Genomic DNA, 27,381 nt, shown 5'->3' on the forward strand with positions numbered 1-27,381 from the left:
TGGTAGTGAAGTGGTGGTGTTGGCGGCATTTGTAGTGGTGGTAGTCAGGTAGGTGGTGGTGGTGGTGGTGGCGGTGGTAGTTAGGTGCTGGTGGTAACGGTAGTAAGGTGGTAGTGGGTGTGGTGCAAGTGGTCAGGCGGTGGTGGTTGTCAGGTAGTATTGTCTATAGAGTAGAGTGAAAAAAAAGGGAGGGGGGGGGGAGTGGGAGGAAATTGTTTTGATGGATAGAGATTTCTTATCTAATGGTTAATTCAGTTAGCCAAGCAAACACCTCTTCATTCATTCCCTCACAATATTCATTCTATACTCACTCTCATTTCTTCATATCAAACGTTATCTTATCTTAGTTTTTTGTTTAAATATAATATTTTCTTTAACGTTTCACCCAATAATTGTTTTTAATAGAAGCTTAATTCCATTTCCTTTTCATTTCAGTTGATTTGTGTCATTCTTATTTTGATAGAACTAGTAATAGACCCCACGCTTCGTGACGGATCTCGTGTCTGTAGTAAGTCTTTTATCCTTCATGAAAATTCTAATAAAACAAAATTTGGCAACACTTCCGTAATGCACAAATAGAAAAATAGAAAGTGCCATAAGCTTTTATTTCATATGATATGACAGGCCGAAACTCACCTCCACTTAATAGATACTATCCACAAACACTCCATGGGTATGTTTCAATTTCTCTCAACACTGCTCATAATTCCAATAATTCTTTCTACAATGGAGAGATTGAGCAACCTGATTTTGATTTCTTGTACAGATCATGCACCATCCATATTCTGTATCCTTCTCGAAGCTATTTTATGTCTTTGTTTCAAGTGCAGATGCAACCTATCCATAAACATGAATTCATGATAAGTTGATCAATAAACATGTTCATATAAATCATATAAAAAAGTAGTGTAATAGGCAAAATATTGAACCAAAATCTGGTTGCTCGATGGCCACTAAAAAAATGCTTCCTGGAGAGCAGCAGAGTGAATCATCTTTGACTGCATTAGTTACAGGCCTCTTAAGTGCTAAAAAACTGAACTTACCTTCTTCGTGCGCATCGTGTTAATTATTGACTTTCCAACATTTTGGTACCCAAAAAAACCAACTGATATTGCTTGCTTGTTACTTTTTAAGTGTGAAAATTGTCTCAACAAAAGAAATCTATAAGCACATATCACAAAAGATAGTCATGCGTATACATAAATGAGTAAATAATAACTATGATATTAGCATACCTTACCATAAGAGTAACTTTAATAGATCATTGAAGCTTATGAGCAGCTTTGGGCTTTTGCTTATGGAATATTGGATTTTATTAAGCCAAACTTTACTCCGTTGGCCGACGATAAGCCGAACTTTAAAATATACCACAACAGTCTCAAGTTTCAAACTATTGGCTGATAATGAGCTTTTCACTAACGAGGTTAGATTTCGTTTGTTTTTTAATGACATGGCTGCTTAGGTGGCAAGTGTTTGATGTGGATGATGACATGGGTGTTGAGTTGTTAAAAATTATTATTATTATTATTATTATTATTATTATTATTATTATTATTATTATATCTTACCTCTCTCTGTCTCTCTCTCTCCATACACACATTTATACATACATACATATGCAAATCCACCGCCAACACTCAAGCATCACCGCTTGCTACTAGTCTGCCACTGTCAACCACCGCTGATCTCCTCCATCCAGCCTAGATCTTAAAATCATGACTTGCAACACTCGTCTTCATCGCTCACGATTCGCTCCCGACAACCAATCTGGTCATCTTCCCCAAATCAACAACGATGATTTTAATGGGATATTTTCATAATGAACAATAGCAGTGGTCCGGCGGTGGCGATTCCATCTAGAGGTGAGAAGCAGCAGTATGGTCTTCGTGAGATTTTTTGGTATTCAATTAGAATCCAGATTAGGTCAAAAATTGAAAGAAATTGGAGTATGGATGGATCGGAATCCAAGTTGGGTAAGAGCAATAGAAAGAACTGGGACGATGTGTGAAGTGTGGGTCGCACGAGTCGTGGGGCAGGTTCCAGGTTCCGGTCTTTGGTGTGGTGGTAGCAGGTTGTGACGGATGGTGCTAGTGGAGGAGGTTGATTGTGGTGGCGGTGGTCTTCGTTGGTGGCCGGAGATGGCTGTGGTGGTTCTCGTCGGCGGTACGGTGGCTGCTGGAGGTGTCTATGCAGAGAGAGAGGTGAGGTGTGTAGTATTAGTATACATATAGTAGCATATATATATATATGTATATGTGTGAGAGGGAGAGAGAGATAGGAACATGTAAGTAGCCATGTAGGATTCAACCATTATACTTTTACACGTCATCAACCACGTCAACAGCCATCTCATCCAAAATTAATGAAATCTAACCTCGTTAGTAAAAAGCTTGATGTTGGCCAATAGCTTGAAACTTTGGACTGATGTGTATATTTTAAAAGTCCGGCTTAATGTCGGCCAAAAGAGCAAAGTTTGGATTATTAAAATCCAATATTCCTTTGCTTATTGATGTAGTCCCATCAAGCCTTTAAAATGAATATCTTCTTTCTCAACATAATTGAACAATAAGGTCCAACTTCTGAAGGATCAAATAAAATATCGTCATTGTAAGCAACTGATTACGATAATGTAATTTGGTTGCATAAAAGTTCATAACTAACCTGTGTATAATTTGACACCAATACAATTAACATGCAACTTCCCTAATGGGTTGAACTAGGGGTGGCAACCTTGACCCAAACCATTCCAAATGGGTCAATTTGGGTTGTTTTAAAATTCAAATGGGTTGATTTGGGTCATAGGTTTTAATTAAATGGGTCAAAATGGGTCACTTGAAATTTCACACTTATTTTTGGGTCAAAATGGGTTGACAAATTTAACTACATGGGTCGATGTGGGTTAGTGTCTTAAGGAAAAGTGACATGTTCGGGTTGAAACGGGTTTTAGATTGTAACGATATCGGTTTAGGTTTCGGCTCGGATCAGCTTTCGTGCCGACACGAGTTTTAGCACTGGACGGGTTGGGTTTCGGTTTCTTTCGAGTTTTCGCACTAGACGGGTCGATTTTGGTTTTTGATTCGTTTTCGTCGACATTTCGGTTTTGGTTAATTTGTCGGGTTTTTTTTTATGAACGAGGATAACAGCGAAAATATTTTAGTTTTTTTACTTTTTTCGTTATTCGTTTATATTTTGATTTATGATTTTTTTTATTGTTTTTTTTTATTTTTTTTGAGGAACTTTGATCTTAATAGAACCATAAAAAAAAATTCAAAAAATATAATAAAAAAATTATAACTCAAAAAATAAAACAAAAACAAAAAATGTAAAAAAACTAAAACGTTTCGTCCGCTGTCCTCGTTAAAAAAAATCGACAAATTAACCGAAACTGAAAAGTCGACAAAAACGAAACAAAAACATGCTGAAACAAGCTATTAAGTGATGAAACGAACTGAAAAATCGCTTAAGCAAGCTGTTAAGTGCTGAAACGAACTGAAAATCGCTTAAACGAGCTATTAATTGCTAAAACGAACTGAAAAATCGCTTAAAAGAGCTGTTACGTGCTGAAACGAACTGAAAAATCGCTTAAACGAGCTGTTACGTGCTGAAACGAACTGAAAAATCGCTTAAACGAGCTGTTACGAGAAGAAACGAACTGAAAAATCGCTTAAACGAGCTGTTACTAGCTGAAACGAACTGAAAAATCGCCTAAACAAGCTGTTACGCGATGAAACGAACTGAAAAATCGCCTAAACGAGCTGTTACGCGATGAAACGAACTGAAAAATCGCCTAAACGAGCTGTTACGCGCTGAAACGAACTGAAAAATCGCCTAAACGAGCTGTTACGCGCTGAAACGAACTGAAAAATCTCTTAAACGAGCTGTTACGCGCTGAAACGAACTGAAAAATCGTTTAAACGAGCTGTTACACGCTGAAACGAACTGAAAAATCTCTTAAACTAGCTGTTAAGCGCTGAAACGAACTGAAAAATCGCTTAAACGAGTTTTGACCCAAACCCGTTTTGACTCGTTCCAACCTTGACCCGTTCTAACCCGAACCTGTTGACCATAACCTGTTCCGACCCGAACCAAAACAACCCTTTTTATAAGTGACCCGTTTCGACCCTAACCCGTTACAACCCTAACCCGTTCCGACCCATGACCCGTTTCAACCCAACCCAACCCATTTGCCACCTTTAGGTTGAACTGATACAATAATATTATCAAAGCTTGGAATCAATTTTAGTAAAAAACAACATAATAATATCATCAAAGCTATTTATCATAACCAACTACTCAGACCACAAATCCTAATCGAACATATGGATTATTAAATTCTAAGCGTCAGGGTTGTGTCTATGGTTCGATAGTGCTCTGACCACCGGAAATACCTAACGGCGGCCGAAGAAATGCAATGTTATCGACGTCTTATGTGGAAACCTTAATTACCAATTTAGGTGTAAATGCTACTATGTTTGTTTTGGAAACAAAATTTGTGAAAAGTTGGTTGGGCCATTTTATCGAACACCTGGTGTGCAACTCAAATAGTAAATAAAATGTTAAGGGCTTACAGTGAATGATCTGCTGTAGTGATTGGATTGGCTTTCATCTGGGTTCAACAAAGAAGCCTGTTTATGTAAACAATCAAATTGGTCAAAGTGTAAGCACAATAAATGAAGTTTATTATTAGTATAAAATATAAATAAATATATGAATTAGAACTTCATACTTTGGATATGATATGAGATGATTAAGAGGTGGATGGATGGAGACCAGACGAAGAAGAAAACAGTAGAAAGCATACCATATCGCCCCTGTAAACATCACTGCCATACAACATCTGTCGCCTAGACGGTGGTGAGGAAGTGGAAATCAGAGCCACAACAGTCGATGTGGTGGCGCAAGGTGGTGGCAATAAACGGTGGTGAGGAGGAGATGTACCACCAGGTGGTGTCTATAGACAGTGGTGGGATACATGCGGTTGGTAATTGGTTAATGGAGGTAGTGGCAGGTGGAAGAAGTAAGAACCGAAGAAGATGACATATACAAACACGTGTGTAACATTACAGAGGCATTAACAACTTGTATACTAAGCACAAAAAAATGTACATCTTATGAATAGTGTCATTTTGTGAGTAGGAAGGACTTTGGTAATTAGTATATATATATAATGAGACGGTTAAAATGTAAAATAGAAAATCATATGTTAAAGTGTTAAACCATACGTGTTTAAGAGGTACAAAGATGAGGTTTACTAGGATCTGTCAAGCAAATCTTCAATGGCGTCTAATTCAACGTCATTTGTTTGAAGGAAGCTGTTAGTATGACATGTTCTTGAGCTTTAGATGGGAAGATACCCACAACAAATATATTATGTCTTTGACTCCAAACATAATCACACTTACAAGGATGATGAAATGCCCGATAACTGGTTTTTTAAATCCCTTAAAAGACTTAAAGTTGAAACAACTGAAGTCTCGTGAGCTTGTGAAGATTATGGAGTCAATTACGACAGGATCATAGTAAAAGAGTTATCGTAGAGCTGGTAATTTCTTTACCTAGTCTTTATGTGTTACAATTCTTACACACACGAAACATGTTAACATCTAACACATTACACATGAGAAATTAATATGTTACAGAGGCAAAAATGATCTTCTCATCCTCGGTCAAATGATTGACTTTCTAGTAAAATTGTTAAATCTTTACACCACACCAATAAAATAAAAGCATAACATGAAAATAGATCTAACTTTAAGTTATAATCATAAATAAAACACGACCTTTCATATCTTTGTATTAATACATTTTACTAATACACAAGTCTGTCCAAATAAATCAGTCAGATCAAAAACCATACGTGTTTTCTGTAAATTCTTCTATGATTTTTATTGTCCTGAACAATCATCAAGTAACTTGGTACTATTGAAACATCTGTAACATCTGTAACATCCCGAAATTTCAAAGGTAATATTAATTATATTACTTATTATTAGATGGAAAGTTTACTCGGGTTATCAGGAAATAAATAAAAGAATAGGAGTTGGTATGGGTCTTGGACTTGGATTAATTCCCGTAGTATATAATCGAGAACCAAGACTCTTCCACCATTTTTCACCAACTCCCTTTCACACCCACACCCAAACACTCTCAATTCTAGAGAGAGAAACTAGAGAGAGAAAGTTCTCAAATCACAAATCCGAGTTCACAATCTTGTTCCTAGTCGTTTTTGGTAAGTCCCTCTCGAAAATCATCCGTTTTCATAACCATTTCGGCCTCAAATCGAGCAAAAACGTAACTTGAGTTTTCGGGTCAAAAACCGCCTTGTTTTGGTGTCAAAATGCAAGCTTTTGTGTTTAAAAGTACTAGGAATCGATAGCCCTTTCAATCCCGAGCATTTCCATGTCAAAAACTTCGATTTTGGGTCAAAAATCTGGAAAATCTGGAAAACCCGTAGTTTTCTCCGTCGCCCAGCTTGAAGGAGTCGAATCAGACTCATTCGATCGAACCAGTCGATCGAATCAGTCCATTCGATCGAATGTGTAGATCGAACAAGTCCAGTCGACCGAATAGGGAAGCAACCGAATGGTCTCCAACTCATTCGATCGAATGAGTTTTGTATTCGATCGAATGAGTGTTGTATTTGATCGAACGTGTGTCTATTCGATCGAACGTGTTCCTATTCGATCGAACGTGTTCCTATTCGATCGAACGTGTTCCTATTCGATCGAACGTGTTCCTATTCGATCGAATCAAGCCAGAACCAAGTTGTTTCCAAGATTCGCCTGAAGTGAAGTTCGTTTATGAAATAAATTAAAAACCTAATGGAAAATGTGTTAAGGCGGTTATCGAAAATGAGTAGTAGTAATAGTAGTAGTAGTAATTGATATGTGTAAATATTATACAGTTAGCCGAGCCCAGTTAAAGAAAGGAATTACGATCAACGGCGAGCGTAACAGGATCCAGGTGAGTTTCTAGCCCCATTTCCTAGTTATGTTTTCGGGGCTGTGTGCATACTCGATGTGAAGTGTGAATACACTTACCTTAAGTGGTAAGTGTATGCTATAGATGTCATATGAGGTATATATTTTATAATGCTTGTCGGTACGTGAACGATCTTCGGATATTGCACGTATCGCCAAGGATAGTAAATTCCAAGTGGTTGATAGTGTGTATGAATGTTATGATGTGACTTGATTATTACGTAAATACTGAACTGATATGAAGTGTGATATAGGCAAGTAGAGGTAGAGTGTGTTAGAAGTGGCAAGAGTCTAGTAAGGGTGTTAGTGGCATAACGTGAGCGCGTGATAGGGAAAGCCTGTACGTGCCATCGTTATTATGTGTGTATGATTGTTGATGTTACTTGCTTAGTATGTAAATAATGTGCTGATAGGAAGTGGGTTATAGACAAGTAGAAGTATAGTGTGATAGAAGTGGATAGGGGTCTAGTAATAGAGTTAGGGGCATAACGTGAGCACGTGGTAGAGTGAGTCTATGCGTGTCTTCGTTATTAAAGTGGCACAAGTGGCACAAGTGGCATAAGTGGCATAAGTGGCATAAAGTGGCACAAGTGGCATAAGTGGCATAAAGTGGCACAAGTGGCATAAGTGGCATAAAGTGGCACAAGTGGCATAAAGTGGCATAAGTGGCTAAGCTGTAGGGGTAATTAAGAGGCTAAGCTATAGGGGTAATTAAGTGGTTAAACAGTGGCATGTTAGACAGTGGACTATGTGTCTTCGGATACGTATATATATTGTATGAAGTGGTTGTATGTTAAGTTGCTTGATTAACTAGAACTCACTCAGCGTAGCTGACTTTTAGTATGCACGCAGGTGAGCGGATTATAGAGTTAGCATGAGGATGACACACGGCATGGATTGAACGACTGGCATCTGAAGAAAGAAGTGAAGATGTTTAAAATATAAAGTTTTGTGTTATGGTATCAAAGAAAAGATTTAATGTTTTGTAACAAATGATTGACGTTTTATATTCCGCGAAAAGTTTTAATAAACTCTGATTTGAAGAACTGTGTTTATGAGTAAATCCGACGCTAAAGTAGGGCTACCGGGTTCGGGGCCTTACAAGTTGGTATCAGAGCAAAGTTCGAGAGATTTAAGCATCCTACATGCTTAGACTCGAACAGAGAATGGGATTTAAGTAAGAAAAGAAAGAAGATGCCAGTTCAAGAATGCCATGTGTCGCTCAAGCAAGATCAGTAAAGGTAAAGTGCATGATTAAATGATGTATGTTAATAAGAAAGAAAGGATATGTGAACGATAGGGATAGGAATAATTGACTGTTTAAATTGACAAACTGCTTAAGTAGAACCAGCACAAATAGACTCATAAAGGGAAGTGTATATGACACGGAAAGTAACGTGATCAGCTAATCACAACTGGCCACTGTTATTACCTGTTAGCCTTACTATCCTTGTACTAAATAGTTCCTTGAGTGATGATGTTTGTGTTTTCCCTTGTAGAATACTAATGGCGGGAGCTGGAGAATTTGTTGGAACTGGGGGTCGCACTGGACGTCGTGGCAGGCCTCGTCTTGTCCGGCAACCCTCGGTAGAAGAAGCTTCCCACACCGAAGATGAAGGAAGCGCAGCTGGAGGAGACCAGAACAACAACGAAGGAGTTCAACTTAGCCCTGCAGTTCAAGCAGCCATTGTCCAAGCGGTAGTTGCTGCTGTGAAGAATCTGAACCCCGAAGGATCTGCTGGAAGCCGTGAACGAACTGCTGAAGGGGCAGGTGGTGATGGAAGGAAAGATGGGGAAGAGGAAAGAGGCGCCTCGAGTGGGGGTAAGTCTATAAAAGTTGATGACAGGAGAGGAGGCCAAGGTGGGTGCAGCTATAAATCCTTCAAGGGATGCGACCCGCCGAAGCTGACTGGTTTAGGAGACGCAATTGCCACTCTTCAATGGATAACTGCCATGGATAAAGTTATCCGAATCAGCGAGTGTCATCCTGACCAAGCAGTGGGTTATGCCACTCAGTCATTTGGAGATGAGGCTATGTATTGGTGGGAGAGTGTGGAGCAGAGGAAGACCCGTGAAGAGATCAAGGCAATGGGATGGAATGACCTAAAGGACATGGTGATGAGGAAGTTCTGTGCTGACGCCGAGGTTGAAAGGGCGGAGATGAAGTTCCTAAACTTGAGAGCTGGGACTTTGACACATCGTGAGTATACTACTGAATTCAACCGCATGTCTAGGTTGGTACCTGACATGGTGAACACTGAGGCTAAGAGAATCAAGTGTTACGTGAGGGGATTACCACAGAGAGTCCGCATGTTAGTCAGGACAAGCAAACCCGTCACCTTTGAGTCTGCGGTCGAGTTGGCGGAGATGGTCTATGATGATCTGGCGGCGGATGATGTGGGAGTGGAAGATGAGGAAAAAGGGAAAGGAACTAAAAGAGCTGGGGATGTCGTGGAGCGTGCAGGGAGAAAGACACAGACGATGGCAGGAAGGGAAGCATGTAAAGTGTGCGGGAAGATGCACTTGGGGGAATGTAAGGCTGGTCCAAATCAGTGCTACCGATGTGGGAGGAAGGGACACATCTCCCGTGAATGCACCGAGGACCAGAAGTGTTACAAGTGTGGTAAGTCAGGTCACATAGCTAGGGAGTGTGGAGAAGCCGTGGCAGTGGGGGAAGGAAGAGGAAACGCGTGAAAGGATGGTCTATTAGCTGCTGAGAAGGTTGCAGGAGAATAAGTGGCATGTCACAGTTGTTTTATGTTTAGTAGTTAAAGAGTGTTTTATATTACAGTTGAACCTGTGTTTGTTTAGCAAGCTTGAATGATTTCCTTTTATGTTATGAAGTACTTGTGACTTCTTGTGCTTTTGTATGAACGATCTATGAATTTATCTGAATGCATGTTGGTTATGATAAATAGTTGTGTGATGGTTAAGCGTCGCCTTAGGAGTTAGCGTTATGATGCAAAACAAGGTTCCTCGGGAAGGCGATACGAGACTTGGTACATCGAGGGCTTCATGGACGAGCTACCTTAAATAGCTAAAACACATGACCACCATTCGATGACTACGAGTCAGGAGTAAGGAGGATAACTCAGAAAGCAAGCGATTCAGTAAAGCGTGTAAAACTAAGAAGTTTTTCTTTTATAGGGAATAAGTTAGGTTTCGGGGACGAAACCTCTTTAAGGGGGGAAGACTTGTAACATCCCGAAATTTCAAAGGTAATATTAATTATATTACTTATTATTAGATGGAAAGTTTACTCGGGTTATCAGGAAATAAATAAAAGAATAGGAGTTGGTATGGGTCTTGGACTTGGATTAATTCCCGTAGTATATAATCGAGAACCAAGACTCTTCCACCATTTTTCACCAACTCCCTTTCACACCCACACCCAAACACTCTCAATTCTAGAGAGAGAAACTAGAGAGAGAAAGTTCTCAAATCACAAATCCGAGTTCACAATCTTGTTCCTAGTCGTTTTTGGTAAGTCCCTCTCGAAAATCATCCGTTTTCATAACCATTTCGGCCTCAAATCGAGCAAAAACGTAACTTGAGTTTTCGGGTCAAAAACCGCCTTGTTTTGGTGTCAAAATGCAAGCTTTTGTGTTTAAAAGTACTAGGAATCGATAGCCCTTTCAATCCCGAGCATTTCCATGTCAAAAACTTCGATTTTGGGTCAAAAATCTGGAAAATCTGGAAAACCCGTAGTTTTCTCCGTCGCCCAGCTTGAAGGAGTCGAATCAGACTCATTCGATCGAACCAGTCGATCGAATCAGTCCATTCGATCGAATGTGTAGATCGAACAAGTCCAGTCGACCGAATAGGGAAGCAACCGAATGGTCTCCAACTCATTCGATCGAATGAGTTTTGTATTCGATCGAATGAGTGTTGTATTTGATCGAACGTGTGTCTATTCGATCGAACGTGTTCCTATTCGATCGAACGTGTTCCTATTCGATCGAACGTGTTCCTATTCGATCGAACGTGTTCCTATTCGATCGAATCAAGCCAGAACCAAGTTGTTTCCAAGATTCGCCTGAAGTGAAGTTCGTTTATGAAATAAATTAAAAACCTAATGGAAAATGTGTTAAGGCGGTTATCGAAAATGAGTAGTAGTAATTGATATGTGTAAATATTATACAGTTAGCCGAGCCCAGTTAAAGAAAGGAATTACGATCAACGGCGAGCGTAACAGGATCCAGGTGAGTTTCTAGCCCCATTTCCTAGTTATGTTTTCGGGGCTGTGTGCATACTCGATGTGAAGTGTGAATACACTTACCTTAAGTGGTAAGTGTATGCTATAGATGTCATATGAGGTATATATTTTATAATGCTTGTCGGTACGTGAACGATCTTCGGATATTGCACGTATCGCCAAGGATAGTAAATTCCAAGTGGTTGATAGTGTGTATGAATGTTATGATGTGACTTGATTATTACGTAAATACTGAACTGATATGAAGTGTGATATAGGCAAGTAGAGGTAGAGTGTGTTAGAAGTGGCAAGAGTCTAGTAAGGGTGTTAGTGGCATAACGTGAGCGCGTGATAGGGAAAGCCTGTACGTGCCATCGTTATTATGTGTGTATGATTGTTGATGTTACTTGCTTAGTATGTAAATAATGTGCTGATAGGAAGTGGGTTATAGACAAGTAGAAGTATAGTGTGATAGAAGTGGATAGGGGTCTAGTAATAGAGTTAGGGGCATAACGTGAGCACGTGGTAGAGTGAGTCTATGCGTGTCTTCGTTATTAAAGTGGCACAAGTGGCACAAGTGGCACAAGTGGCATAAGTGGCATAAAGTGGCACAAGTGGCATAAGTGGCATAAAGTGGCACAAGTGGCATAAGTGGCATAAAGTGGCACAAGTGGCATAAAGTGGCATAAGTGGCTAAGCTGTAGGGGTAATTAAGAGGCTAAGCTATAGGGGTAATTAAGTGGTTAAACAGTGGCATGTTAGACAGTGGACTATGTGTCTTCGGATACGTATATATATTGTATGAAGTGGTTGTATGTTAAGTTGCTTGATTAACTAGAACTCACTCAGCGTAGCTGACTTTTAGTATGCACGCAGGTGAGCGGATTATAGAGTTAGCATGAGGATGACACACGGCATGGATTGAACGACTGGCATCTGAAGAAAGAAGTGAAGATGTTTAAAATATAAAGTTTTGTGTTATGGTATCAAAGAAAAGATTTAATGTTTTGTAACAAATGATTGACGTTTTATATTCCGCGAAAAGTTTTAATAAACTCTGATTTGAAGAACTGTGTTTATGAGTAAATCCGACGCTAAAGTAGGGCTACCGGGTTCGGGGCCTTACAACATCCAACCTTTAAACATAATATATATTGTTTATCTGGTCAAAGTTGTCTTCCCAATCATGTGTAAACAACTTTTTATTTGGCCAAAGTTGTCTTCCCTATCATGCGTACATCGTTTAGAAAGCCGAACTAAATTTCAATTCCAACCCTCTAGCGATTTTTTGATGAATTTAGCTTCATGCCTATACATTAGAGAACATCTAGTTAGGTTGCTTAAAGATCTCACATATGAAAAGAAAAAAATATGTTACCGAGGATGAGAAGATCATTTTTGCCTCTATTAACATATTAATTTCTCATGTGTAATGTGTTAGATATTAACATGTCTCGTCTGTGTAAGAATTGTAACACATAAAGACTAGGTAAAGAAATTACCAGCTCTACGACAACTCTTTTACTATGATCCTGTCGTAATTGACTCCATAATCTTCACAAGCTCACGAGACTTCAATTGTTTCAACTTTAAGTCTCTAAGGGATTTAAAAATACCAGTTATCGGACATTTCATCATCTTTGTAAGTGTGATTATGTTTGGAGTCAAAGACAGAATATATATGTTGTGGGTATCTTGCCATCTAAAGCTCAAGAACATGTCATGCTAACAACTTCCTTCAAACATATGACGTTGAATTAGACGCCATTGAAGATTTGCTCGACAGATCCTAGTAAACCTCATCTTTGTACCTCTTAAACACACACAACAACTATAAATTAACCTAAAACAATACTAACAATTGCCATACAACAAACATATTTTAATTTCAAAATTGAAATAAGAACATGTATAGTAATTAATACCGGTTAGTCCTGTGGCCAGGGTTAGGTTGATCATGAAGATAGTCTTGATCGGAGATGGGTTTAAATAACCAAGGGTTAGCTTAAACATGTGGTGCAGAGCAGGTATAAAGTCTTTGTCCAACTTTTTTATTTTTCAAGTATTTTATTATTATTTTAGAAATAAAATGAAAGTTATGAAAAGATGCCATGATGATGGACTTGTATTGACACGTATGTTTTGTTGTTGTGAACTATTATACTTTCATCGTCGTGATGTGTGATTCATTTTTAAATTAAAAAAAATATAGAAAATATGATTTGATTACGTAGTATTTTACTTTGTTAGTCTAAATACATACTTTAAATTAATTATTAATATTAATGTGTATTAAAATAAATATTGAATTTAATTACTATTTGTGTGTATACTTATGCAATCTAGAATTTAATAAAAGTTACTCATCATAATTTAAAACTTAACTTTAATTATAAAATACGTAATTTGTGACGAGTTGTAACGGTAATACCAAGACTAAAAGAGGAAGCATACATGCGAAAGTTAAGAGTTTATAAGAAATAATGCTAAGAGATATTTCAGTGTCCTTCAAGATTTAGGAACAATTATATAAGATTTAGGAAAGTGTACAAAAGTAACGAGTGATATATTGTATAGAAGAGAACTTTTAATCGATCTCTTCCATCTAATCCATTCTTGGTGTAGCTAACATGTTCAGTTTTCATTTTAGATTTTCTTATAAACAAAATAATTAACATAAGCTATCAAATTAACATAAAAATCATTTATGGTTGAAACAAATATGGACAAATTTTAACATATTACAATTAACAAATAGAAAAAAATACACAACCGAAAAAAACATGGTTTCAAGTTTCAACCAAGGGGATGGGTTTAGCCGTTTAGGTTTTACCTTTTACAACTTTTAGTTTATAAAACTATAGTAAATAAGTTAATAGAAATAAAAGAAAAAGAAAAAGAAAAAGAAAAGGCTTTGTTATCTGTTTTATGTTCATGTCGTTCTGGTTCGTTCCTGCAGGCTCTAGTTAAAGAATATAATACCCCAACAAAAGACTATAATGCCCCCCAACTTTATACTAGAACTTCAAAGAAAGGTAAGATTTGTTACATGATGGATCCACCTTTGGTTATGGTACACATGCATATTTATAATACCACACACAAGATGTCTCACCCAACATATATCTATTGGCAAAAACCAACTAATGATATCAAATGCACATGAGTATGAGTGCATCCGTAGCGGGGCCGCCTCGACACCCTATTTTTCCTTTTTCTCATAACGCCCAAACGCCACTACACAAGGCAAGGGGGGGGGGGGTTGATGATTTTTTTGGCATGCATGTATTTGTCATGACGGCGTTTGGGAAAACGGGTTTGTTCAATGGACCAATTATCATAGCTCTTCCTTCTTCGTTTTTTTAGTTTTTTTATTTAATTTAAATACTATTTAATGTAATAGGTTTCAACTACTATGCATAAAGTCGGAAAAATAGGATGTGTCAATAAAGCATCCACTCACCAAAAGTTGAGTAATTTTGAAGCATTCATTAAAGATGCAATAAGCACAAAGGTGGTTTGTGGATTCTTGAACAACCACCGTTGTAGGGGTATGGTACTAAACCCGGTTTTACGACCCTAAATTTATTATGTTTGGCTTATTTTATTATATGGACTAATACAATGTTATTGGGCTGAGGGGGTTTTGTGGAGGTAACCCTAACTGGGCTATGCCCATTAGGGTACCATGATGGTGGCCATGAGGCTCCCTATATAAGGAGGTCTCCACCTCCTTATTAGGGGTTGGTCATTCTCAATAAGAGCCACCACCATATTTTTGTGTCTGTGAACAAGAGATCCTGAAGATTTCTTAGCGGTCACCTCCACACCCCCAAAAAGTCATTGCAGATCCCAACCAGCCGGAGAAGAAGATCAAGACGTGGTTCGTTCATCTCGAAATCCGTGGAAACATCGTCATGGATCAGGTCAGATTCATCTCGTGCTTCGACATTGGCGCCATCCGTGGGACGGCAATGAACCACGCTTCACTTCTCGTCTCGGCCCTCCGATCTGTTCATCAATATCTCGGGTCTACGGTTTCTTCTTTCAGATATGTTCTATGGAAATCCAAAAATCCGTAGATCTAAAAAATACTTCCAGATCTGGAAATACACAGGAAGAAATACCACCGAACTTTTGGGGAAAACCCTTAGATCTGTGTTTTTTCTAAGTGAAATATACCAAATCTAGTTATGATTTTTTCAGATCTGGGTTCGTTTGAGCAACAGTCACACTTCATATTCATAGATCTATAAATCCTATTAGATCTGTTGATTTTACATAAAACCTACCTGATGTGGATATTCAAAATCTCTAGATCGTGCGCGCCACCGCGGATCAAAATCGCTCCCTGTGGATCAACTTCGGATTCCGCATGCGCGCTCCCCGGCGATCACTCTACGCCACAGCGGGCCGCATGCGCGCTCCCGGCGATCACTCTACGCCACAGCGGGCCGCATGCGCGCTCCCGGCGATCACTCTACGCCACAGCGGGCCGCATGCGCGATCCCGGCGATCACTCTACGCCACAGCGGGCCGCATGCGCGCTCCCGGCGATCACTCTACGCCACAGCGGGTCGCATGCGCGCTCCCGGCGATTACTCTACGCCACAGCTCACGCATATCACATGCTCATGAAGACAGCCAAAACCTATGCTCGTGGCGCATATCACATGCTCACGCATCACGCATGCTCACGCGTATCACGTATGCTCACGCATACCACATATGCTCACGCATCACGTATGCTCACGCATCACGTATGCTCACGCATATCACATGCTCACGCATCACGCATGCTCACGCGTACCACGTATGCTCACGCATCACGTATGCTCACGCATATCACATGCTCACGCATCTCATATGCTCACGCATCACATATGTAATTGGGCTTCACGTACGCTCATGCATATTAGATGCTCACGCATCATGCACGCTCACGCACCACATCTGCGCGTGAGAATAAAGGAGACATTGCGCAGGCCGCGCGTAAGCGACATAACAAATGAACAGTCTAATCCAAATCAGGGTAAGAACAACCATGATTGTACTCACATGGCTACGCGCCATACTTAAAGGTTGGGAATCCTCATAATATCCCATATGGCTACGCGCCATACTTAAAGGTTGGGAATCCTCATAATATCCCATATGGCTACGCGCCATACTTAAAGGTTGAGAATCCTCATAATATCCCATATAGCTACGCTCCATACTTAAAGGTTGGGAATCCCCATAATATCCCATATGGCTACGCGCCATACTTAAAGGTTGGGAATCCTCATAATATCCCATATGGCTACGCGCCATACTTAGAGGTTGGGAATCCTCATAATATCCCATATGGCTACGCGCCATACTTAGAGGTTGGGAATCATCATAATATCCCATATGGCTACGCGCCAAACTTAAAGGTTGGGAATCCTCATAAACCCATAGGCCACGCGCCAAGCTTAAAGGTTGGGCACACCTCATAATTTGCCCGAGGATGGGAACCATGCAATACATCCACTTTTAGTTGACATGTTTTTGCAGGTTCGGCTACGAGCCGCACAAACACCTATGACATCATTATTATTATCTGGCCATTTGTGCCTCCATTATTATTTTGAAAACAGGCCGGGATATTCATCCTGCGCGGAGGAGGCCCTTGTGGGCCAGTCATTATCATCATTTTATAGCTCGTAAGACGCCTCGCGCACAAGCTTTTATTATTCTTATAGCTCGTAAGACGCCACGCGCGCAGGCTTCATTATTCTCATAGATCCGTAAGTCGCCTCGCGCGCAGGCTTCATTATTTTTACAGCTCGTAAGTCGCCTCACGCGCGCAAACTTTATTATTCATATAGCTCGTAAGACGCCTCGCGCACAAGCTTTTATTATTCTTATAGCTCGTAAGACGCCTCGCGCGCAGGCTTCATTATTCTTATAGCTCGTAAGACGCCTCGCGCGCAGGCTTCATTATTCTCATAGATCCGTAAGTCGCCTCGCGCGCAGGCTTCATTATTTTTACAGCTCGTAAGTCGCCTCACGCGCGCAAACTTTATTATTCATATAGCTCGTAAGACGCCTTGCGCGCAAGCTTTTATTATTCTTACAGCTCGTAAGACGCCTCTCGCGCAGGCTTCATTATTCTTATAGCTCGTAAGACGTCTCGCGCGCAGGCTTTTATTATTCTTATAGCTCGTAAGACGCCTCGCGCGCAGGCTTCATTATTCTTATAGCTCGTAAGACGCCTCGCGCGCAGGCTTTTTTTATTTTTACAGCTCGTTAGTCGCCTCACGCGCGCAAGTTTTATTATTCTTATAGCTCGTAAGTCGCCTCACGCGCGCAAGCTTTATTATTCATATAGCTCGTAAGACGCCTCGCGCGCAAGCTTTTATTATTCTTATAGCTCGTAAGACGCCTCGCACGCAGGCTTCATTATTCTTATAGCTCGTAAGACGCCTCGCGCGCAAGCTTTTATTATTTTTACAGCTCGTAAGTCGCCTCACGCGCGCAAGCTTTATTATTCATATAGCTCGTAAGACGCCTCGCGCGCAAGCTTTTATTATTCTTATAGCTCGTAAGACGCCTCGCGCGCAAGCTTTTTATATTCTTATAGCTCGTAAGACACCTCGCGCGAAAGCTTTTTATATTCTTATAGCTCGTAAGACGCCACGCGCGCAGGCTTCATTATTCTCATAGATCCATAAGTCGCCTCGCGCGCAGGCTTCATTATTTTTACAGCTCGTAAGTCGCCTCACGCGCGCAAGCTTTATTATTCTTATAGCTCGTAAGTCGCCTCGCGCGCAAACTTTTATTATTCTCATAGCTCATAAGTCGCCTCGCGCGCAAGCTTTATTATTCTCATAGCTCATAAGTCGCCTCGTGCGCAAGCTTTATTATTCTCAGCTCGTAAGTCGCCTCGCGCGCAGGCTTTTATTATTCGGCGTGCTATATCTTATTCATGCTAGTGCACCATCATTATCATAAAAACCACAACACGTCACCATCATGAAGAAAACCTCCCAAAACTCAAAGACAATAAAGATAAGGCCGAAGAAAAGGGAAAAAACCGCCTCACGCCCTAACACACCTCATAAAGTCCAGCGCTCCACCTAAACGCTTGCGCGCCCAGGAGCAACGCTGGACTTGGGGGGGCTTGTAGGGGTATGGTACTAAACCCGGTTTTACGACCCTAAATTTATTATGTTTGGCTTATTTTATTATATGGACTAATACAATGTTATTGGGCTGAGGGGGTTTTGTGGAGGTAACCCTAACTGGGCTAGGCCCATTAGGGTACCATGATGGTGGCCATGAGGCTCCCTATATAAGGAGGTCTCCACCTCCTTATTAGGGGTTGGTCATTCTCAATAAGAGCCACCACCATATTTTTGTGTCTGTGAACAAGAGATCCTGGAGATTTCTTAGCGGTCACCTCCACACCCCCAAAAAGTCATTGCAGATCCCAACCAGCCGGAGAAGAAGATCAAGACGTGGTTCGTTCATCTCGAAATCCGTGGAAACATCGTCATGGATCAGGTCAGATTCATCTCGTGCTTCGACAACCGTCATTCTAAAAAACCAAGGCCACTCAACTTGATATTTAATATTATTCTTTCCGACTTTTTACTAATTCTTGGCTCATTAACACATTGACTTTCTAGAGTAATGCCTTCAACATCAATTTTTCTTTTTAACATTTGAGTTTTGAAACCTGGTGAGGTGTTTCTTAACCTATACTTCTACTGAGTGTATGATGTATGGCTTGCCAAAGGTGTGCTTGTTTAAAACTTCTAGTTTGTTATGATGTTATGGTTTGAGAATAATTCGTCATTTCCCTTGGTTAGTTCGTGGAGATTTATTTTTTAACAAAAAGATATAACCTTTAAACGTAGTCTTTTTTTTCCTTGTGTATGCCATTTAAAACTAGAAGAATTCGCTCTTGTTAGGATCGATCAGTCAATCCACAACTAGCTAATACCCTAAATCAATTATGAATTGTTTCATTGAGAAATCAATTGACTAATTGATTCAAGTTTTCATCATCAACGCACCGTAATTTGAACAATAAACGAAGAGTAATCTAGGATAAACAACATGGGATAAAACATTTATGAATCATAACTATACAAAATAACAAATGATTTCTAAGCTAAACAAGTTTAGTGAGCTGATGACTTACAGATTTCTCAAAGGAATTTGCACATTAAAAGTTCACACATACGAACTTGACTTTGAAACGATTTAACTTGGATGTCGAAAGGCTCAAGAGATTTCACTAGGATCCCTTTCGATTTTTATCCATGTTTAGAGGCACAACACAGTCATTATGTTCATGAATTGTATTAGGTTATGCTATTACGCGTTAATGAGTTAGCTTGATGGCAGCCCACTTATTTGACATCGCGTGTAATACAAATCATATATAATATAATCCAAAAAATGTAATTATTACTACAATACATTTCCGGATCTTACAAAGATGGAAAATTGGTTTTTATTGGTCTCAACTATTGTCTTTTGGTCGTTGCCAGTCCCAACTAACGAATTGGTCACTGATTGTCCCAACTTTTAATGCATTTGTTCCTAACAGTCTAAAGCTAACAGAATCCTAACGTCGTTAGTTTAAGGTCGTCAGAAAAACGTTTTGGCTGGGAAAGTCAATTTTTTTGCCGGAGACACCACCTGAACACCGCCACCACCACAAATTAACTCACCGCCAACCAACCACCATCACTTAAGCACCATCAACTGATTCCGACGGGTTCCGGCGACCTCAATAATTGGGGATTTTACTATAAAAAGGTTCCTAAAGGTACGATACAAAGTTATCATGATGTCTGGGACAAAATTGTTGAGTTTTTGGGAAAAAATCTGTGTTTTCCGGCCAAAAACATTTTTCCGGCGACCTGAAACTAACGACGCTAGAATTCTGTTAGTCACGGACCGTTATGAACAAATACGTTAAAAGTTGGGTCCGTCAGCAACCAATTCGTTAGTTGGGACTGGCAGTGACCAAAAGACGATACTTGAGACCAATAAAAACCAATTTTCCTACAAAGAAATACCGAGTTTTTGTACTACATTGCATATTTCTTATTTCACCCATAAAAACATGTCAAGAAATAAACATTGTTGGATCTTATAGAAAAAGTATACTACTAATGTAATAAATGGTTTTCAATTATGCACATTTTGAGCACATAAGTGGAATTTTGGGCACTCATAGACCCAAATATTCTAAGATCACCAATTCCAGCATTAATCATCGAAAACATTTATTTCCCCAAATGCTCAAAGGAATTAAATGGAATCTTATCCGAAGTCTTATCTTCAACATTTTCGACAAATTATCAACACACCAATAGAATATGTTTTTTTCATGCAAAGTTTCCAACAACTCGAAATTTGCTACAACTTTCCAACAACTCTCCGCAAACATAAAAAAAATACTCTCTTATTTTGCTAGTTGCATATTACCAACCGATATTTTAAAACTGTCTTTTTGTTGTTGATAAGTTACTTCTGTATGTCAATGAGTACGACGAATCACTAACAATAGTTAAATAACTAGTTTTTATTAATAATTTTCCTAATGATTGACCCATCCAACATTGTTAATAAGTAGGTTAATTTATGAAATACTAAGGTCCATTCCTCAATTCTTGGAAATGCTCTATGATCATGTGGCTATAATGTTACTAATCCTTATGAGATAATGAACCATATTACTTTCAGTTTGATTGGTAAGAGGTTTTGGTCCCTACAATGTTGATTGCACCATGGATTGATAATAATAATATTAATAATAATGAAACCATATGACTGAATTAACTGAGTCAAGCAAGTTGTAGGTGCCTATCCATAAGTTGAGTCAAGCCACTGGCTTAAAATTGTTGAGCTGTCACATGAACCAATGGTTATGGGACCATAGATGTAGCCATAGTTGTTTGTACATGTTTAACATGCCATATTAATAAAGTGTGACCCAATTCATTATCATCATACCCTCACATTTCTTAGCTTACACAAAATAGTGTGTTTGTGTGTGTAAAACAATGGAGGACACATGGGAAACCAGTGTGACCGATTCGATCAACGCGATTTACCTTCTCTTTTCGGCTTACTTGGTGTTTATGATGCAATTGGGCTTTGCTATGCTATGTGCGGGCTCGGTTCGAGCCAAGAACGCTATGAACATTATGTTGACTAATGTTGTGGACGCAGTCGTGGGCAGTCTCTCGTATTTCCTATTCGGGTTCGCCTTCGCATTTGGTGGTGGGCCCGACTCGAACCCGTTCATTGGTACCCAATACTTTGCTTTAAAAGATTTTCCATCAAGTTCTTATGACTATAGTTTCTTTCTTTATCAATGGGCTTTCGCTATCGCGGTTGCGGGAATCACTAGCGGGTCGATAGCGGAGCGAACCCAATTCAGTGCATATCTTATTTTTTCCTTTTTTCTTACCGGGTTAGTGTACCCGGTTGTGGCCCATTGGGTTTGGTCTTCCAACGGGTGGCTCAACCCGGCATCCACAAGCTTGTTGTTCGGGTCGGGTTCTATTGACTTTGCGGGTAGTGGCGTGGTGCATTTGGTTGGTGGAATTGCCGGGCTATGGGGCGCATTAATAGAAGGGCCGAGGGTGGGGCGGTTCGATGCTTTCGGTAAACCCGTTCTAATGCGTGGCCACAATGCGACTCTAGTTGTGCTCGGGACATTCTTGTTGTGGTTCGGATGGTTCGGGTTTAATCCGGGTTCATTCAACAAGATTCTAGTCTCGTATCCCGATAGTTTCGATCAAGGAAACTGGACCGCGGTGGGCCGGACCGCAGTTACAACAACACTTTCTGGGTCAACCGCTGGCATTGTAACCCTGTTTGGTCGACGGTTACTCGTGGGCCATTGGGACGCTTTAGACGTATGCAATGGTGTGCTTGGTGGGTTTGTCGCCATCACATCCGGGTGCTCAGTAGTTGAGCCATGGGCCGCCATTGTGTGTGGTTTCTTCGCGGCCTGTGTTCTAATTGGGCTCAATATCATAGCCTCACACTTGCGTTACGATGATCCGTTGGAGGCGGCCCAATTGCACGGTGGGTGTGGGGCTTGGGGATTAATTTTTACGGGCTTATTCGCTACAGAGGAGTTTGTTATCCAAACCTACAATTCGGGTAAAGTAGGGATAACAAGGCCATATGGGCTTTTGTTGGGTGGGGGTTGGGGATTGATAGGGGCCCAAATTGTTGAGGTGGTGATGATTGTGGGCTGGGTTAGTGTGACAATGGGCCCATTGTTTTACCTACTGCACAAGTTGAGGATATTAAGGATATCAAGTGATGAGGAGATTGCTGGGCTTGATATTTCAAGCCATGGTGGTTATGCCTATAATGCTTACTCAGAAGAAAGTGGGCCCCAACGGTATGGTGATTACCTCAGGCTTCAAGATTAATCTTAATAATCATATCATTGGGTTGTGATTTGTGTATGTTGTAATTAAGTTTCCGATTTGAGATGGAGTTTGATATTAATTATTTATGGTATTCTTTTGTAATTTTTGTAAATTTGGGGCTTTTCTTTTGAAGATAATATGATTAAAAAAAAAGAAAATTACCGAATGAGTTAATTTTCCCTTATAGGTATATGAAAAAATAACTATGTCTATATTTAATATATGTTGTTAATTGTTCTCTGTCTCAAATGTTGCATTATTTTGTTAAATTCGGTTGCTCATTAGCTATTAAAGTGAGATTTATTTGCTAAAGTTCTCAGCATAACATGAGATGATGATGTCTCACTATCAACAATGTATTCAAAGCCAAAGGTAGTCAATCAGAAGGTGTCATTGGCTCATTGCAACAAAGTTTAGTAAGAAACACTTATTTATCCTAATGTCCTCATAACAAAGTATTCCAAATCAACGAAATAAGTGTTGCTCGATATTATCTTTATCTAACTTCGATTTGTTGTAATCATTATATCATCTAAATAGTCACTCAACCTTTTTGAGGGCCTAAAGCGACGTGATTTAGTAGAAAAGTTTGTCATTTTCCACCAAACCGTCTAGATCGTTTCTGGTATGCGTCTAACGCCTCAATAAAATTAGTCTTGTTGAACTCAACATCTTTCTCAACAAAATAGAGTTCAGTATACGCCAATTGCCACAACATAAAGTTGCCAATGCTACATTCCCCACTCGTCCGAATCATTAGGTCGGGGTTAGGAAACTCAGAACACTTCGTCTCGAGTTCTTGCTCAAAAATATTTTCATCAATATCATCTGGTTGTATCAAACCATGTTTCACCTTTTCAGCAAGAGTCACACAAGCCTGAACAATGTCGCTACGTCCAGTGTAATCAATTGCTTCGATAATATGAAGTGATTTGTTGTTCTTCGTAATTTCTTCTACTTTGATTATGATTTGTAGCAACGAGTCTGAAATGGCGTCCCTTTTGCCGATTATAGAAACCCTAATATCATTTCTGTATGAAATTCGGAAACAATAAGCGTGATGTACGTAGTGTTTAGCTTTATAAATTGAAATTCGAATTAAATTTGTGTAAAAACCTCTCTAGATGTTCCAAGTCCAGTTCTGTTATGGCCCTTGCAATGTCAAGCTCCTCCTGAATTACCATAAACAAAGTTTTGTAATTTGTAGCCATTCAACAGAAAGAAAAAAATAAGGTGAAACTCGTATTTGGGTTTAACTATGTGTAATTTTCAGGTGACAAAGTGCACTATACCAGAAAACAGGGTATCGGCGACAATATTTTCTTGCGACTGATTTAGCGCACTAATTTTGGTCGTAAAAAACTTTGTGAAATCTCATTTCAACCGTTTTGCAATGGACTTATACGTTACGTCCAAATTTAGCGACTGTGTTTAGGTTATGTGTCACAAACTCACAAGTCACAATAGGTATAATGGATCATTATATCATATGTCATAGGAGTAGTTGTTTTATAACTTAGTATGACAATTTTTTGACACTCATAGACTACACTTTATAACTGACCAAGTTTGACATACATAAAATATTTTTCACCACGGATCACTCAATTAACCAAGACATGATTATGTTTGACCATGAGTCATTGTTATTGTTAGTTTGTTAGGATATTTGTAGTAGATGGGTTACAAAATGGTGCGTTTTGTGACATGTGACACTCAGTCAGCAAATGGTGGATTTTTGTTTTAGAGGTGTAATGGTGTTGTAGCCCTCCCCCCAACACACATATATATATATTACACACACATAATAATAATAATAATAATAATAATAATAATAATAATAATAAATGCAAACCGGCGACAGAAAGACGTCACCCCCCCCCCCCAATCACCCCTTTTATCGCTGGGGTTGGGGTACTGGGGTGGGGGTCATCTTAAAACTAGCCTCAAAATCGCTCATTTATTGCCTGTCACGCATGGCCTTACTAATCAAGTTTGACTACACTTATCATATTCCAACATGAATATGATTGAAAACATTTGACCTCACATGTCATATTACATCATAAGTGTTGTAACGTGTCATAATAACGAGTCATTATAAGAATATAAGCTATAGTGGTCTACAAGGAGTCTCGATGAGTTAGATACACCCATGTTTGATTATGGTCACTAAGTTTGACTAGGATTCACCCCATTGATCAATAGTTGACATGCATTAGCTATTTTTGACCATAAACCGTAATACCGTATGATCAATTGAGTTTTACATAGCGTGCACATACATTATTTTCATCTTTATTTGATCAATTTGCGACCGATTACCTTTTTATTCATATTTTGTGACCGTTTTGAGACCACAGAAAGATGGTTGTAAACATCAAGACTGTTTTGCAACCATTAAAACAATCGTAACTTTTAAGGTCGATTTTTCACCACACTCTCTTTATATTTACTAAGCTCTTCAATTTTTGCAACCATTATGCGACCGTATGGTTTTTGTTGCAAACGAGATGCTAACTATGTGACTAGTTAAGGCCACAAATTTCGTTCTTGTGATTGTGTGTTAGAAATTTGTATACAAGTTATCGGCTCTAAAAAGTTTAAGCCAGCCATGCATATGGAAGTTGAAATGCAAGTGATCCTTCGAAATGTTAACTTACATTAGATCGATTTATGGTTCCAGAAGAAAGTGTATAAACAGATAGTACTTTTATTCCGAGGTCACAACAAATCCTTGCAATATCCTTAAAGTGTTCGCAACTCGCACCTTCCATGAACAATATTGCTACGTGTTTTGGCATTGAGTCTGCTTGAAGGCCATCGTACAACGCTTGATATTTATAATCTGCTTCGTTTGCGATTAAAATCGATGGGGCCATTTTGCTGTTGTATGTGTTAACAATGTTTTGTATAATTGTATATATAGACAAAGTTTTGCAATTCGTACTATAGAGCATTTGCATCCATATTTAAGACGTGTGGGCTACAGAATGCTAGCTAACTTATAGTTAGGTTGGCCCTTTAATTTAGTTATGGGAGATTAAATTGACTAGCTTGTTGCGTGGTAAGAGACAGCCCCCCTTATGTTATACATATATATATGGCTCTATAACCTTTCATGAGGCCATTAATGAATTAAGTAAAAAATGTATTGATGTTCTGTAAAAATTCTATTGAACAACGTACAAAGGTCCTGAGACCCGACCTATCAAACTAGGAGGAAACCCAATCAAACTAGGAGGAAACCCACAATTGAAGAATCTTTATTGCTTAACCCGGAACAAATTGCTCCTGGCAAGACTTGAACTCATGACCTCCCAATGTTGCGTAAATTGGCAGTACACACTAGGGCCCAGCCCAACTCTTTTGGAGGCCTAAAACGAAACAAGAATTCAAGGTTTTTTATTTAATTTTATTGTTACAAAGCAAAACAACTAATTACGAATGTGTTTGTTTTTTTTTAAAACTTAAAAGAGTTATTTCATCATTAAGTAGGGATGAGCGTGGGACGATACCTGTATCCGTACCTGTACACGATTGTACTCATACAAAAAATCAATAAAAACACGTACCAATACTCGTACCAAATTTTTCGGTATGGTACGGGTACGGGTATTGGTACGGGTATTTCGGTACAGTACCCGTTTTTGTACCACTTTGTTTTTTTATTTTCAAATCTTCGACAATCTTGAAACCGGTACAGGTATGAGTGACAAACAACCCGAATTAGTCTGGGTATCGGTACTTGCACAGGTACGTGGAGGGTACTAAATTGGCTGTCGATTTAATGATAAGATAGTATTGAAGAACCCTAATTTGGTCGCCGACTTTAGGTGATTTGTTTGTTGGTTCGAATCTTGGATGTTATATTATTTAATTTTGATAAAACGTTTGGTACTTGTTCAATGATAACATTGTTGGAGAATTATTTTATATATTAGATATGAAGAATCCCAACTAAACCTTTATATATATGTCAAATAGGTACAAAATACCAAATGTACCCGTACCGTACCCGTACCGTACCCGTACATGTACCCGATTGTACATGTACCAAAATTCAACAAAAATGAGTACCAATATCCGTACCGAATATGCTACATTGGTACGGGTACGATACGAGTATGGGTATTTGAAACAAAATGCTCATCCCTATCATTAAGTATGTTTTTTGTATAACTTTGGTTAAATTTCAACATTTAGTATTTTGTTGGTATAACTTTAGTCTAAATTGAAGGCTTTATCCAAGTGGGGGACTAAAGACCTGATTTTACTCTCCACAGAGACGCCCCCACCCCACGCGCGTGCGCGCGCGCGCACATATATATATATATATATATATAGAGAGAGAGAGAGAGAGAGAGCGCGCCAGGCTATCATATAGAGGCCCTTATGGTACAACGCGTACAAATTAAGGAGCGCCCGGCCACAAACCGTAGGTTTTATTGTAAAAAACGCACTTTAAAAATACGTTACCAAGTTATAAAAGCATTTTGTTAAAAAGGTTATTCCCGTCATTCTATTCCATCTTCGTCCTTATTCACCGACATAAAATCAGGCTACTGATGATTTAAATTTCTAAACTATAATCATGGCTCAATTTTAATCACAGCTAAGCATCGTCGCAAATCAAAATCAAAATCAAATGCAAATCCAGATGATTGAAAAGGTCACGTGGAGACAAATGCGGAAAAGAAAAATGAGGCAAAACGAACAACGATCCATTAGCGAAGCAAACGAGCATATAGGTCTAAAGTTACAAAGC

The 27,381-nt window shown here is 39.3% G+C and overlaps 2 protein-coding genes and 1 long non-coding RNA gene across 4 annotated transcripts; 1 reads left to right on the forward strand and 2 right to left on the reverse strand.

The window, feature by feature from the left end:
* Positions 1–460: 460 nt before the first annotated feature.
* Positions 461–5,159, reverse strand: LOC143554867 (uncharacterized). Of its 2 annotated transcripts, none has more exons than XR_013139094.1 (3): positions 4,727–5,159; positions 4,569–4,625; positions 461–837 (listed from the first exon to the last, which is right to left on the reverse strand). It is a non-coding gene; the product is annotated as an uncharacterized LOC143554867 (long non-coding RNA). The 2 variants fall into 2 exon arrangements; XR_013139093.1 differs by lacking the exon at positions 461–837 and adding an exon at positions 2,499–2,579.
* Positions 5,160–20,761: 15,602 nt separating this feature from the next.
* On the forward strand, positions 20,762–22,735 carry LOC143554868 (ammonium transporter 1 member 3-like). Its single transcript, XM_077044539.1, has one exon. It carries the CDS (start codon positions 21,225–21,227, stop codon positions 22,611–22,613), a length of 1,389 nt encoding a protein of 462 aa, XP_076900654.1. The 5' UTR covers positions 20,762–21,224; the 3' UTR covers positions 22,614–22,735.
* A 448-nt stretch (positions 22,736–23,183) lies between these two features.
* Positions 23,184–25,623, reverse strand: LOC143554870 (dehydrodolichyl diphosphate synthase 2-like). Its single transcript, XM_077044540.1, has 3 exons — positions 25,277–25,623; positions 23,730–23,785; positions 23,184–23,644 (listed from the first exon to the last, which is right to left on the reverse strand). The coding sequence occupies exons 1-3, from the start codon at positions 25,577–25,579 to the stop codon at positions 23,206–23,208; spliced, it is 798 nt and encodes a 265-aa protein (XP_076900655.1). The 5' UTR covers positions 25,580–25,623; the 3' UTR covers positions 23,184–23,205.
* Between the last annotated feature and the right edge of the window lie 1,758 nt (positions 25,624–27,381).

Source organism: Bidens hawaiensis, unplaced genomic scaffold (genome assembly GCF_021521415.1).
Source record: "Bidens hawaiensis isolate Kalapana, Puna unplaced genomic scaffold, B.hawaiensis_p1.1 tig00017861_1, whole genome shotgun sequence".
Taxonomy (NCBI): domain Eukaryota; kingdom Viridiplantae; phylum Streptophyta; class Magnoliopsida; order Asterales; family Asteraceae; genus Bidens; species Bidens hawaiensis.